Here is a 14,138-nt window from a genome sequence, read left to right on the forward strand (position 1 = left end):
ACACAAATGTCATAAACTCCTCTGTTTGTGGGAGAGGTCACTGAGTATTCTTGAATTTGCCATCTGACACATTTTAATCCTGTTTTGTTTTAAAGGGTTTATTTGGTGTGATATCTTTTATACTCAGTAGTTGCTTTTTATTGCCTTTCCTTTATCTTCTGTCTCTGAGTTTTTTGAATAATACTAGCATAAGTTGCCCTTGGTATTTGAAATATAAGTTATGTTATGCTTCAATTCTAAAATGCAGGATTACATTAATTTAATTCAGTAGCACATAAAGTTAAGAATTCTACTTTTGTCTTAAAACTTACTGTAGGGTAAATTTTCTCACAGTTTAAAAAATAATTGAATCTGTTATTAGCTAATGACTAACAAAACTTTGGGATTTATTTCTTAGGTTATCAGAATATGGAGGTGTTGTCTTTGGTGGATGGGCTAGGATGGCACAACCCATTGTCTCTTTCACCGTGGTGGAGGTGGCCAAGCCCAACATTGGTGAAAACTGGCCCATGCGAGTGCGAGCAGATGTTACAATTAATTTAAATGTCCGAGATAACATCAAAGACGAATGGGAAGGTACTTAACATGCTTTGAAATAAAGTGCTCAAAATGGTGCTCATCAAAATACATTTTGATTTAGTCTTATTTGTAAGAAGAAGTTTTAAACCATGATACCAATTTGTCAATCCTATATACTTAGAAGTCAGTTACTCAGATACCAAGTTGAAGGAGTTTATATTTTCATAAAGTAAAGTTTGAAATAAATACTTAGATATTCATTGGAAACAGAACGTTTATTACTTCAGACTGATGTCATTCAGTGACCAACTGTGAAATGCTGTCTTTTATAGAGACTGTTGAAAGTTAACTTAATATTTTAAATACTGTGTTTGTTAAAAATGCCATATTGAAAAGTATGGGGAATGTGATATCTGGCTCATGCGCAAGTGGAGAGGACAGATTTTTATTTAATTCAAACCAGTGCATTTCAGTCGTTTTCAGTATGTTTGAATGTTAAGAAGTGCTGACTGTACCAAATTCTGTTCCTTGTAAGTCCACAGTCGACACTTCTTTTGCTTGGGGATTTGAACTTTAGTTGACCGTGTTGGCAAGTGACACAGAAGCATGCCATTGTACTTGTATTATCAGTAAATGTCACTCCTTTCTCTTTTGTTAGAGAAACCTGATAAATATGCTGGAGCTGCATAGGTCATGTAGCACAAATGCTAAAATTTTGTGATAAATGAGCAGATACTGGTTTGAGGCTGTAGATTTTTGTTACAGTAGAAAATCTAGGAGGATGGCAGAGAATTCACTATAATGAAGGTATCTATATAGTGATACACCTAGCTTTTTAAATACTAAAATAGCCTCTGTGATTTGAAAAAAATCATATTTTAACTAAATAAAAACTGAGATGAAGAATTCATAAATCATTGCCTGATGTAAGAGGATCTTGATCAAATTTCCTTCTGTTGAATAGTATCTGGTGCTTAATGAGGAATTATTTGTCTCATGAAAAATAGAGCATGTTTTCTGAACTTTGAAGGTGTCTTAGATCTCTGAGACTCTGGAGGTGTACTGGTGAGAAAATACAGTGTTCAGAATTATGTTAGTGAATTGGAGAAGCAGCATTTTAAAAGTAGGATGTAGTTCAGCAGGGATGATTATTAAGCAAGAACAAGTCACTGTACAAATACATGTTGGGGGAATAACTTACAATGATATCTATAACAGCCTCTGCAGAATGGAAAGATCAGAGGTCATCATTGCTCACAAGTGAATGTGACTCCCCAACATTGTGTTAATACTGAGGGAAAAAGACAAAATCTCAAGTTATATTGGAATTTATAAACTGGAATGCAAGAGTAAACAGGTAACTTAGTTAAGTGACCGGTAACTTAGTTAAGTGACCTTCTACTCTATTAAATAGATAATTAAAGTAACTTGGTTTAGCATTTTGTGCCCAGTTCTAGGCACTGCATTTAACTTGTAAAAAAAAGACAAAAAGGAATTGGAGGTTTGTCCAGAGGGAAGCAATGACAATAAGAGATTAATGACACACTTCTATAGGAATGATTGAAAATAACTCGGTAAAAATAACTGGAGTAAGATTGGGAGAGGAATAATCTTGAAATAATGTTTGTTCTTACCAAAAAAGCATTCAACTTCTACTTTTTATATCTATTATATCACAGTGGCCTATGGTTTTGTATTCTCTAAGTTCAAGGCATATTTTGAAGCAAAACAAAATATATACAGGCGGGATTTTATTTAAAATAAATTTCAGTGCATTCTTTTATATATATGTTAAGGACTTGATGAGGCCAATGCCGTTCAATCATGTCACTGACTGTTCCTTTTGGGGCTCAGGTCTGCGCAAGCACGATGTCTGCTTCCTGATTACGGTGCGCCCCATGCAGCCTTACGGCACCAAGTTTGACAGGAGACAGCCTTTCGTTGAGCAGACTGGCCTGGTCTATGTCAGAGGCTGTGAAATTCAGGGCATGTTGGACGAGAAAGGGCGTGTTATTGAAGAAGGTATGATATACCAAAACTTGTTCAATTTATCTTTTTTTTTCTGTCTCTATTTTTTATCTTTAACAGCCTAATGGATAATTTGTCTCTCTTATAAAGAATGTTCATCGAATTAGTTACATACATACATGGAAAAAACCAAACTAATTCCATAAGCAGCCTGAGAAAGTTTAACTAGTTTCCTCTGGTAAAGTCTGATGTAGCTACATTAATTAAATAAATCCAGTATGCTGGGTTAAGGATGAAAATAGATTCTATTCAAAAACTATTAGAATAATGCAATGAAATGTTTCTATTGCTATGCAGAAATGGGTTTCATCATATGAATTTGTCTGACTTTCATTTGAGGAACAATTATGGACCACTTATTTGAACGATAATTTCCTTTTAGCACTGAGTCAAATTCTGATCTTGCTGTTTCATTATGGGCAGGACCTGAACCGAAACCAAGACTTAAAGGTGATTGCAGAACGTACAGAGTATTTCTGGACCCAAACCAGTATCAGCAGGACATGACCAATACAATCCAAAATGGAGCAGAAGATGTTTATGAGACATTTAATATAATAATGAGAAGAAAACCAAAAGAAAACAATTTCAAGGTAGGATACTTGCTCCTTGGCTTTTAGGTAAGGGTTTGTCTGAATATGCTGTCAGTACTGAGACTTTTTTATTTTAGATGCATATAGTTAGGCTTTTTAGGTGGCAAAGGTTAGGCTTTTCCTATAGGGAGCTGGAGTATATCAGTTGGTGATCACTTTCCCCTGCAGATAACTCTTACACTAAAAATCAGAACACTGCTACTTTGCTTAAGTATATAAGAAAATGTTAGTTTATAATTTCAGTCTTCTAACAGGAAGCCTTCATACTTGGACTTTTGGGTTAAGTGTGTATGTGCAATGTTTTTGTTATCTAATGTAATAGTGAACTGTAAGAAAAGAAGTAAAAAAGTCAAAATGTGAAAATCAGATGTCTGCTTTTGGGAGCGTCACTGGATCAGTTTCCTACTGGGCATTGGACTGTGTCAGATCGAGAGTAGCTCTGCTGGGAAGAACTTGGAGGTACTACTGGATGATAACCTTGATATGAGGCAACAGTGTGTACTCACAGTCCAGAAATCCAGCTGCATCCTGGTTTGCATCAAAAGCAGAGTGGCCAAAAGGTTGCAGGAAGTGCTTCTTTTTCTCTGCTCTGGTAAGACATCACCTGGAGTGCTACATCCAGCTCTGGGCTCCCCTACACAAGAAGGACCTGTTGGAGTAAGTCCAGGGGAATGAAGGAGATGATCAGAGGAATGAAGTACCTCTCCTGTGGGGAAAGCCTGAGAGAGTTGGAGTTGTGTAGCCTGGAGAAGAGAAGGTTTCACGGGGATCTGACTGTACCCATTCAGGAAGGGGGCTTTTAAGAAAGATGAGGACAAACTTTCTAATAGTGGTAGTACAAGGGGTAATGTTTAAAAGACGGTAGATGCAGACCAGATATAAGAAAAATATTTCATGGTGGGGTGGTGAAATGCTGGAACAGGTTGCCCAGAGAGGTGGTAGGTGCCCCATCCCTGGAAATTTTCAAGGTCAAGTTGAACAGGGCTCTGTGAAACTTGGTCTGCTTGAAGACCTAAAAATATTTCTTACTCAGTTTCTTTGCCTTTTAGACCTCTGAATCATTAATATTTCTTGAGTATTCCATTATGAAAATGCAACATGAATGAAAAACTGCATTTCTTTTGGTGCCTTAAAATCATGCGCTGCATAATTGAAGTGATGTTCATTTTGGGGGATCATGTTGCAAGTTCTGTGTAAATGGATAAAGAGGTAGGCAGGAAGACTTGGACTTTTTTTAAGTCTAGAGGTATCTAGAAAAATACCTTTGGTGTGAAGCAGTAGCTTGCAGCCTGCATAGACCATTGTGATGCCATCATTTCAACTCTTCTTGGAGCAGTAATTTACAGGTAAACCCCAATGCAAGCCATTTTATGCTGGCGTTTATGAAAGTCTCGTACATTCATTTTTCAAGACAATCTAAGGTATTTCCACATTTATCACATTGCTGCCAGTTTAGGTGCATGCATTCCATGCCATTTGCAAACCTTTCTAACTTCAACTGGAGAAATCAAGACAATGCTGTGATTAGTGTAGACAGTGTAGCAGCAGATGGAAGGCAGCTTGAAGTTTAAAGCTGAGCTTGTAGGAGAGAAGACAAGAGAACTCTTGTGCAGTCCTTGTAAATTAAGCAGATGAGACAGCAGAGAAAGTGCAAATACAGTATGTGTGCTGGAGGTGACACCACTGTGTCACTACAGTTGATCAGCAGTGTTAGTTCTTAAAAGAATAAATCTTTACTGTTTTTACATGCATAGTAATTACTTTTTGAAAAGCTGAAGCAAAGATTTTGTGATGTAGAAGCACAACATTTGCTGTTAGGAACATATTTCTTGCTTCCTCATAGAAACTGATCACTAGGTTTAGAAATATTACCTGAAAATGTGACATGGTCTGATTTCTTTGTGCTTTTCTTAGCACAAACATATTATGCTGTGCTTAATATATGTTTAGGCCAGAAGTACTTGTTATACATTTACAACAAAAATACAAAAATTCTTAGTAAATATGGGACATGTCCATCCATATATCTTTGAAGTAATTCAGGCTTCAGAAGTGCTAAGCTGCCTTCAACTTTGTAGCTTTACAGGTCTGTCACAGAAGCCACAGCATGATTGTGATTGAAAGAAACATATTCAGAGAACAGTTGAGGTTAGAGGGACCTTTGGAGATTTAGTCCAAGATCTGTTTAAAGCAGAGTCTGATAGAGCAAGTTGCTCAAGATCTTGTGACTATGCAGTTGGAATTGGGTATGTCCAGTGATGGAGACTACATAACCAGTCTAGACTGTTCCAGAGTTGCATTACTTCTAGAGTAAAAATATTTTGGTGTATTTAGGTGGAATTTCCCATATCTCAATTCATGTCCATTGCTCCTTGTCCTTTCACAGGGCACTACTGAGTGACTCTCATTCCATTGACCTTACTTCCTCTCATTACGTTTTTTTATACAAATCAGTCGAATTCTCCAATGAGAATTCTTGAGTTTTGTATTCTTGAGGCTAAACAATCCCAGCTCTCTCAGCATCTCAAACAACAGATTTTCCAATCCCTTAATCATCTTAGTGGCTTTTTTGCTGGACTCATTCCAGTCAGTATGTCTGTCTCTTGTCCTGAGGAGCCCAGCACTGGACACAGCACTCCAGATGTGGTCTCACCCATGCTGAGTAGTGGGGAAGAATCAGGACCTTAATAGAGGTTGACTAAGCAGGGATGGTGATCACATTACTTGGCTCTTTGAATGATACTACACAAGCAAGAAAAAGAAAATCCTACCCTTTGGGGATGGGTATATAAATGTAGACTCGCAGAATAAAGTTCTGTACTTAGATTTGAGTGATTGTTTTTTACAAGATTGGCATTTGGAGGTTCTGTATTATATTCTGGTGTGAGAACTGATGCACTGTGTTTGCCATTAATTTGTGTCCATGTTTGGTGGCATGGGAAGTCTGAGGATCTGGAAACCAGTGCAGGTCTGGTATCCTGTGTTCCCTGCTGCTGGTGAGAAGCAGATACATGGTGACCAATTGCCAAGTTTCAAGTGAGATGGTTCTTCAAGACTTGCCACTAAAGTAGCCCTTTTAACGGGAAGGTTAAAATTCAGCTTCCTCTTAGTTAAAAAGCACACCTTCTATGCAAATCTGGGGTCTGGAGCATTGGTGTTTTCACAAGAGGGGAAAGGAGAGAAAGCTTACATAACCACAAATTATTAGATTAATTTGTGGGTGAAGAAGAAATGCTTGAAGGGAAGCCTAAACTGACTGCAGGGGTGAAATTTATAGGCATGTAAGAGGAAACCTTAAACTACATGAGGATCTTTTATGTGTTTTTCCCTTGCTGTGAGTGTTCTGGGATGAAGACTTTACTGATGATTATGGTCATCTTTACTAGCTCTTAGCTTAAGAATTCTGTGCTTTGATACTGGTGTTTTGTTGCATATGTACAGTCAATATATTAACTCAATCTAACCAAATGCTGTCAATTAAAGAGTTATATTCTGTCATCTTACAACAGATTTGATTGATCTTCAGTATTATTTTTACTTTGTAAGAAGTCAGTTTCTTCAATCCTTTTTTTTCTGTTTTTTCTTATTTACAGGCTCTTCTGGAGACTATTAGGAATCTGATGAACACAGATTGTGTGGTTCCTGACTGGCTGCATGACATCATTCTTGGATATGGAGACCCAAGTAGTGCACACTACTCAAAAATGCCCAATCAGATTTCAACTCTGGATTTTAATGACACGTTCCTGTCCATTGATCATTTAAAAGCTAGCTTTCCTGAGTACAATGTTAAAGTTACTGTTGACAATCCAGATCTGCATGTACCCCCCTTCAGGTGATCTCAATATTTCAAGTACTTCTGGTCTGATATTCTTGCTGAAACCTGTTTTAAAGTGGAGTTAGGTTCAGGAGTTGAAGGGAGATGCTTTTTCTTTTAAAAGAAGATAGAGATATGTTAGGATTTAGATAGTTACATGGTAGAGTTAACTGTACAACGCCTAGACCCAGGACCAGCTTCTGTTCTATTCTGTACAAAAATGCATCAGAGCATTGCTTCTAGATCAATCTACAGAATACATGCAAAAAACAAAAGCATTAGATAGAATCAAGACACATAATACTCTTCTGTATTATGGTATCTAGCCTCCTCAAGATCAGGCTAGAGAATTTTAATTAGATAGTTTCCTTACATGTCTCATTAAAACAAGCTATGAACAGCAATTTCAACATCAGTTCAAATTTGAGCTTTTAGAGACACCATTCAATCAACACAAAGGATTAAGTCTGAAATCCCATAATGCTTATTTTTAGAAATTATTTCTGAAATAGGATGTCAGTGGCAGCTAAATGAGATTTACTCCTTTTGTTTCAGTGATGCTATTGTCCAGCATTTTTAAACTTGACCATTCTGTCCCACCTTGGTGCACGTCCTTCAATTTTGGCAATTGAGTTTCACGTAGTACTGGAGAACATTTCCTTCAGCTGATGAAACTACATCTTTTCCTTGTGAAGAAATAAATCTGTGGAGGGAAAAAGATGCCTTTCCCTTGCACCAGTCAGCTTTTATCATGGCTAAATTGAATCTTGAAAAGCAGGGAGGTAATCTCCCAAGCTTTTTTTGGAAACACTGTGTGGAGAATTTGTGTGGCGAAGGCACTATGATATAAAAATAGTCTGAAGGTATCAGGAAAAGATCTCATATGCAGTTTTCCTCAGTGACCTGTTGTTCAGTTTCAGTTCCTATATTAAGAGAGATAGTGCTCTTTATGAGGAGCTGTTGCTCTTCCTACTGCTATATCTCTCCTATAAGAGATTATTACTGTTATAGGTATCTGCATTTTGGATAGGCATTGGGATTCATTCACCTGTGAGTTGTTTCTGAATTAGAGAAGCTTGCTGATATATACAGAAGGCTATAAAAATTGAAATGGGAGGATAAAAACTTCATCTGTTGGAATAGTTTGCACACTATTGGAATAGTTTGGAACGCTGACAAAGCTTATGTTCTGTGATAACTTTTCTCCTGTCTTTTCCATTTTCACTTCTTGTCTCCAGCTGACTCTCAGCACCATTCCTGTCTTTTCCAGTGTTTTGAAACACTTCTTGTATAGTCAGCTTCATCAATTTATTTTTCATTTCTTTTCTTTATTCTCCTTAAAACTTTGTCATTTGCATCACTAGTTTCCCAGTTGTATGAAAGTTTGTCTTAATGGTGAGAAAAAAATCTTTATAACTTTCTGAGACAATCTATGTCATAGTGAACACGTTGAACTGTAACCTTAAATTATGTGTTACAGGATAACTTTCCCAATGAAGGAAGGTAAAGGAACAAAAAGAAAAGAGGATGGAAGTGAAGAAAACCCTGAAGAAGATAAAACACTGATTGTAGAGCCTCATGTTATCCCAAACAGGGGGCCATATCCATATAATCAACCAAAACGGTAAAAAATGGATGGGAACTTATTTTCAAATGATAACATGTGCATAGCAGTTCATTTTCAGAAATGATACTGGTTTGTTTTATATTTAAATCAAGATATTGTATTGCCCCTTATCTGTTAAAAAAGTCCCTTGAAGAACAGTGAGAAATACTGTCTTCTAGTGGCTTTTGTCTCAGGAATTTGAATATTAGGAAAGTAATACCTAAATAATTTTACAACATTCTCTGCAAATAATAACTAAAGACAGTCTGTTAGATGGGAAGAGTTCATTGTCACATGGACAACATGATGTACTGTCTTGCTTAGAAATTTCGAGACTGTTGTATCTATAAAAAACATAGTTGTAATGCTGATTTAATTTGTGCAAAAGTTTGCAAGTGTGTAGTTCAGAAAATATATAAACAGTTAATTGAAATAAAACTTGTTAAAAAATTGCTTTTATCAAAATTGTTGGCAAAACCTGTCAATTATCTGATCTTGATCTGGTTTTTGCAGCAATACTATTCAATTTACCCATACTCAGATTGAAGCCATCCGTGCAGGAATGCAGCCTGGACTAACTATGGTAAGAATGTTTTTAAGTTTGGTAAGAATGTTTTTAAGGATTCTCTACTCTTATTTATTTAATTCTGGTCTTAGGTGCACTGAGGAAATACTAGTAATGCCCCTTTCTATAGCCTTGCTGAGGTAATTTCTGTTAATAGTTTAAGGATCTGAAAAGTTAGCATTCAAAGGTTCAATGTGCTCCAATTCTCACAAAATCATACAGCAACGCATCTCTATATCCTGTGTCTCAGTGGCTGAAGGCTTTCCACAGCAGCTGAATTTGCTTTTGCATTGGTTGAATAGTCTTTAAATAAAGCAAGAATGATTTCATAATAATTTTATGTGTAGATGCTTATGAAAGCTTCTGTTCAGAGGTTCTCAATTCTGAACAGATTATTTTGAGATGCTTTCTTTATAATACTTGCATACCTTTAAAATGCCTGAGGTGTCAGTTTTGGAGTGTTTGTGGAATTGACCCAATGAAAGCATTTACTGCTTCTGTATGTCTGTATCATCAGTTGCAGATTTTGGAGTAAATAGAAGGAATGAACTGTTTTTTTGTTTTTTTTTTTTTTTAATTTTTCCTGTTCTTTATGTCTGTTTCACCTTATTCTTTTTCAGTTGTGTGTCTTGATTCTCTTTTCACTGTTTCCCCCATTTAACCTGTTCTAAGGCTAAAATACCTTTTTTCTCTGGGGACATCTGGTTTCATATTAGTACTTCCTGTGCTAGATAACCATATTCCTTTTAGTCAGGAATCTGCCAAAATAGTCTGAAGAAGTCTTTTATAATATGTTGTATTTGGTCTGAAAGCTCACCAGTGCTGGGAAGCAGTATGTAATGTCAGTGTCTTCTGAGGTTGTTCTGGGTTTTCTCTTTCCCAGCCAAGTTACTTTTTTTTTTATTGTGAAGTATTCTGATAAATTGTGTATTGATTTTTGTTTGGTTTTATTTCTGTGTGTGTTTGATTTTAGGTAGTGGGTCCACCTGGTACTGGAAAAACTGATGTAGCAGTCCAGATAATATCCAACCTTTATCATAATTTCCCAGAACAACGAACTTTAATAGTTACCCACTCTAATCAGGTAAAGTGTCAGTCATATGTGGAATTTTCCTGTAATTTCAGTATAGAAGAACAGTAGGTATTGAGATCAGTAATTTGGGAATTGCATTTGTCTCCTAACAATGGAAACTTGAGTCGACTTGTGTGCAGTTTTGCTAGTTTGATAATGTGAAATTAAATTTTTGAATTTCAGGTATGTAGTTCTAAACTATTTATCTGAAGTTTTCAGTGTGTTTAATTGGTTGGAGGTCAAAAATAAGAAAGTATTTTGAAAAATACTCTGCTTGGTTCTTAAAGTTGCACATGCATTGTAAGCATGGCAGGTTTTTGTTGATTAGCTTTGGCAGACACAGGTTGGTCTGTGCTTCATGCTCCAAAGGGAAGGCCTCTTCAGATGAGTATTTGCTTCCCATTCATAAGAGATGGAGTCTAATTTAACTCAACTGCTAATTCTTAAGCATATATAAAAGTAAAAAAAATGAATAATGGTAAGTTTTTAAGAGTCTTCCTCTTAATTTCTCACTTTACTCTGCACTGGTGCAGCCTTACTTTGAGTTCTGTGTGCAGTTTTGGGCATTACAGTATACAAGAAACATAAAGCTATTAAAGAGTGTTGAAATAAGAGCAATAAAGATACTGCAGGAACTTGAGGGGCAGCCGTAATAGGAACAGCTGAGGTCACTTGGTCTGTTCAGCCTGGAGAAGAGGAGACTGAAGGAAGACCTCATTGTGATCTACAACTTCTTCATGAGGGGAAGAGGGGGGACAATCCCTGATCTCTTTTCTGTTGTGTACAGTGACAGGACCTGAAGGAAGGGCCTGAAGTTGTGTCAGGGGAGGTTTAGGTTGGATATTAAGGAAAGGTTCATCACCCAGAGGGTGTTTGGGCACTGGAGCAAGTTCCCCAGGGGAGTGGTCATAGCACCAGCCTGACAGAGCTCAAGAATTACTTGGACACTGCTCTCAGGCACAGGGTGTGACTCTTGGGGTGTCCTGTGCAAGGCCAGGAGTTGGACTTGATGATTCTTGTGGGTCCCTTCCAACTCAGCATATTCTGTGAGTCTCTGAAATTTGTGTCTGATTTGGAATGATTTGTTTGGAAACCAGGGTCAGCTGGTTTTGTGGTCTCCCTGGTTAGCCTGTCCAGTCTCAGTTATGAGTTACTTTAACTGAATGTACCATTGGAAAATAATTCATAATTTTTCATCAAAGCAAGATCAAAGAATGGTTGAAGGGGTATTGTTTTGGTGAGGAGTTACAGCCTGGAATAATACAGACCAGTCTGCAATGGGTTGCAGGAGTGTGACAGGTTAAAGATAAGGTTGAGAACATGTCCATTGAGGAGAAAAAGAAGGAAATACTTTGAGGCAGATAGAAGACTCTTCTTACCAGACAAGACTATAATGAGGACATTAACTTGAAGTTGTGCCCTGGGAAATTAACTGTATCTCAGCAGAGTACATTACCCATGCTTTGATGCTGCACTTTAAGATGTTTACATGACTTGCAGCTGCAAGTGGAGCTTGTTTGTGTTTATTCTTATTTTCAAAACTTGATGATTTAGTGCTTACAAGCTTGCTCCTTTGAAATAAAGGAGTTAGTTGATAGTAAGCCACTCGAGAACTGAAGAGTTAAAGGTAGAAGATGTAGCACACCTAGAAGTTTAGTTAAGCAAAATTCAGTTATTCAAGATGGGATAGAGTCACAGTACCTGACAGTCAGTACTTCTTTCATGTGCAGTAAAAGTTAAATTATTTAATGTCATCATACAAAAATTGGTGTTTGTGAGACAGTTTTGTAAATTGATAGCTTTATCAACTAAGTTTACTATGTGATAGAATTAAATTTTACAATTGTAAAATTAAATGTAAATGTTGTATAGAGTATGCAAATAAAAGGATGTTAGTAGGCTAATTTCCATGTTGTCATGATTCAGAGTTTCAATATTAACTTCGTTTTGTTAAAACAAAATTAACTTTTGTTTCTTTTGGCTTCCATTTATAGTAAAATAGGTATAATCTCCTGGTTTACTTACCAATAATTCCTCAGATTTCCCCTGTAAGAGCCTCTGAACTTCTAAAAACTACCTTTTCTCCTGTTCTTGTCAATCTTTAGGCTTTAAACCAGCTGTTCGAAAAAATCATGGCTCTAGACATTGATGAGCGTCACCTTCTGCGTCTGGGTCATGGAGAAGAGGAATTAGAGACAGAGAAAGATTTCAGCAGGTGAGAAAGGAGATGCTAATGATAAACTCACTTGTATAAACATGGCAGCAAGATGTTTCTATTGAATCCAGTTTACCTCCCATGGGAAGGGGCTGTGTTGGACAAGTTTTACCCTTCTCATATTATTGAATCCCAGTAACACAGAGTGCACTCATCTAAAGGCAGAATCAGTCCCTTGCTTGTTCACAAACTCAACTGTTTTAATAACAGATAATTTTTTTTTTTACACTTATACATTTCATACAATTAATCTGTGAGAGAAATTAGAATAATAAGGTAGATTCTTAGAGTTACAGGTTTTTTGTACAAATACGGTATCACTTCTACTATCATGGTGATTTTTGCATGAAATTAAACTTTCTGATTTGAATTATTCTTAAACTACTTAACCTCAAAGTTAAGTAGTTCATTCATAACACATTTTGAAGATAAATGTGTAAGGAAAGCTATCAACTCTGTATCAGCACAAAGATTTAAGAACCCGTTCTAAATATTTGTATGTTTGTCGTGCATTAGTCCAGTTGACGTCAGTAGGATTACACACATTCATAAATGTAAGCGGGGTGTAATGGTCGTGCACTGGAAATATCTGAACTGTCCAGTACTGGATTATCATAGCAATACTTTGACTTCAAAAGCTGTAGTAAAAATTATATATAGTCACTAGAAACTACCCACATGTACATAGTTCAGTATTTAGCAAAATAAATACCTTGTGATTTTTTTATTTTAAATTGAGTACTTTGACGTAGTCAAATTATTCCAGAAACTTGATAACCAGAAACTTACTGAAATGATGCCATAGCAGATATTTATTTAGTAGTATCCATAGTTTAGTATATTCCTTGAACTGCAGTGTTCACCATTAAAAAGAGTTTTCTTTAAGACACTGCATTTTCTATTTTCACACTTTCTCAAGGTAACTCCAGACCTGTGGGATATTTGTGCAAGCACTATGGGCTCTGATAGTTCAAGAGGGAGGGGTAAAGGTTGAAGAATATATTTGAAGGTGGGCTGCACTCCTGTGAGAACTTTATTTCTTGATAGTTTGTCTTTGTGAATTGTTAGGGCTCTACTACTAAAAATAGCATGTAGCAGATTCTTAGGTTTTGGAACGAGGTTGTAGTTGTGACAGATTTTGGCAGAGTGATGGGGTTTTTTGTGATCCCTCACTGTGATACTTAGATACTATTTTGAGTTTAATAAAAATTATGCTCTATGTAATCCTTTTTGTAGGTATGGAAGAGTTAATTATGTGCTGGCTCGAAGACTTGAACTTCTACGAGAAGTTGGGCGATTACAAGAGAGTCTTGGAGTCCCAGGAGATGTATCTTACACTTGTGAAACAGCTGGCCACTTTTTCTTATACCAAGTAAGGACTGAAATACTTTTGCAGAGACTGTACGACCTAAATATGTTACGAAACACTTTGTAAAACTTGCAATGAATTTTTCAGAGTTGAGAGTAAAAGTAAAAGGCATTTTCCTTGGTGATTCACAATACAGTAACAGCTAAAGTTAAAATTGCAGCATGACTTGCTTGTGTTGTTATTGTTTTAAATCCTGCCTGCTGACTCACCAAGTCATTGCTGCCCTTCATGAATGCCAGCAAAGATTCTAACCTGAAGCCTCTTTCAGATAGGAAAATCTGTGGGCTGCTTTATATTTTGGACAAGCATTAGAGGAGCTACTTGATGGTCCTGATAGGAGACTTTTATAGCATT

At 36.6% G+C, this 14,138-nt stretch overlaps 1 protein-coding gene across 3 annotated transcripts in view; it reads left to right on the top strand.

The window, feature by feature from the left end:
* Window positions 1-14,138, top strand: part of AQR (aquarius intron-binding spliceosomal factor) — a 46,808-nt gene that overhangs the window by 16,837 nt on the left and 15,833 nt on the right. For all 3 annotated transcript variants that reach the window (XM_021539313.4, XM_077784064.2, XM_085580411.1), the window contains exons 17-25: window positions 398-576; window positions 2,374-2,541; window positions 2,971-3,140; window positions 6,734-6,975; window positions 8,438-8,581; window positions 9,077-9,146; window positions 10,102-10,212; window positions 12,306-12,415; window positions 13,652-13,787. In XM_021539313.4, the coding sequence (XP_021394988.1) occupies window positions 398-576; window positions 2,374-2,541; window positions 2,971-3,140; window positions 6,734-6,975; window positions 8,438-8,581; window positions 9,077-9,146; window positions 10,102-10,212; window positions 12,306-12,415; window positions 13,652-13,787 (1,330 nt within the window). The remainder of the gene's footprint in view (window positions 1-397; window positions 577-2,373; window positions 2,542-2,970; window positions 3,141-6,733; window positions 6,976-8,437; window positions 8,582-9,076; window positions 9,147-10,101; window positions 10,213-12,305; window positions 12,416-13,651; window positions 13,788-14,138) is intronic.

The sequence above is a fragment of the Lonchura striata genome, chromosome 5, assembly GCF_050655825.1.
Source record: "Lonchura striata isolate lonStrDom1 chromosome 5, ASM5065582v1, whole genome shotgun sequence".
Taxonomy (NCBI): domain Eukaryota; kingdom Metazoa; phylum Chordata; class Aves; order Passeriformes; family Estrildidae; genus Lonchura; species Lonchura striata.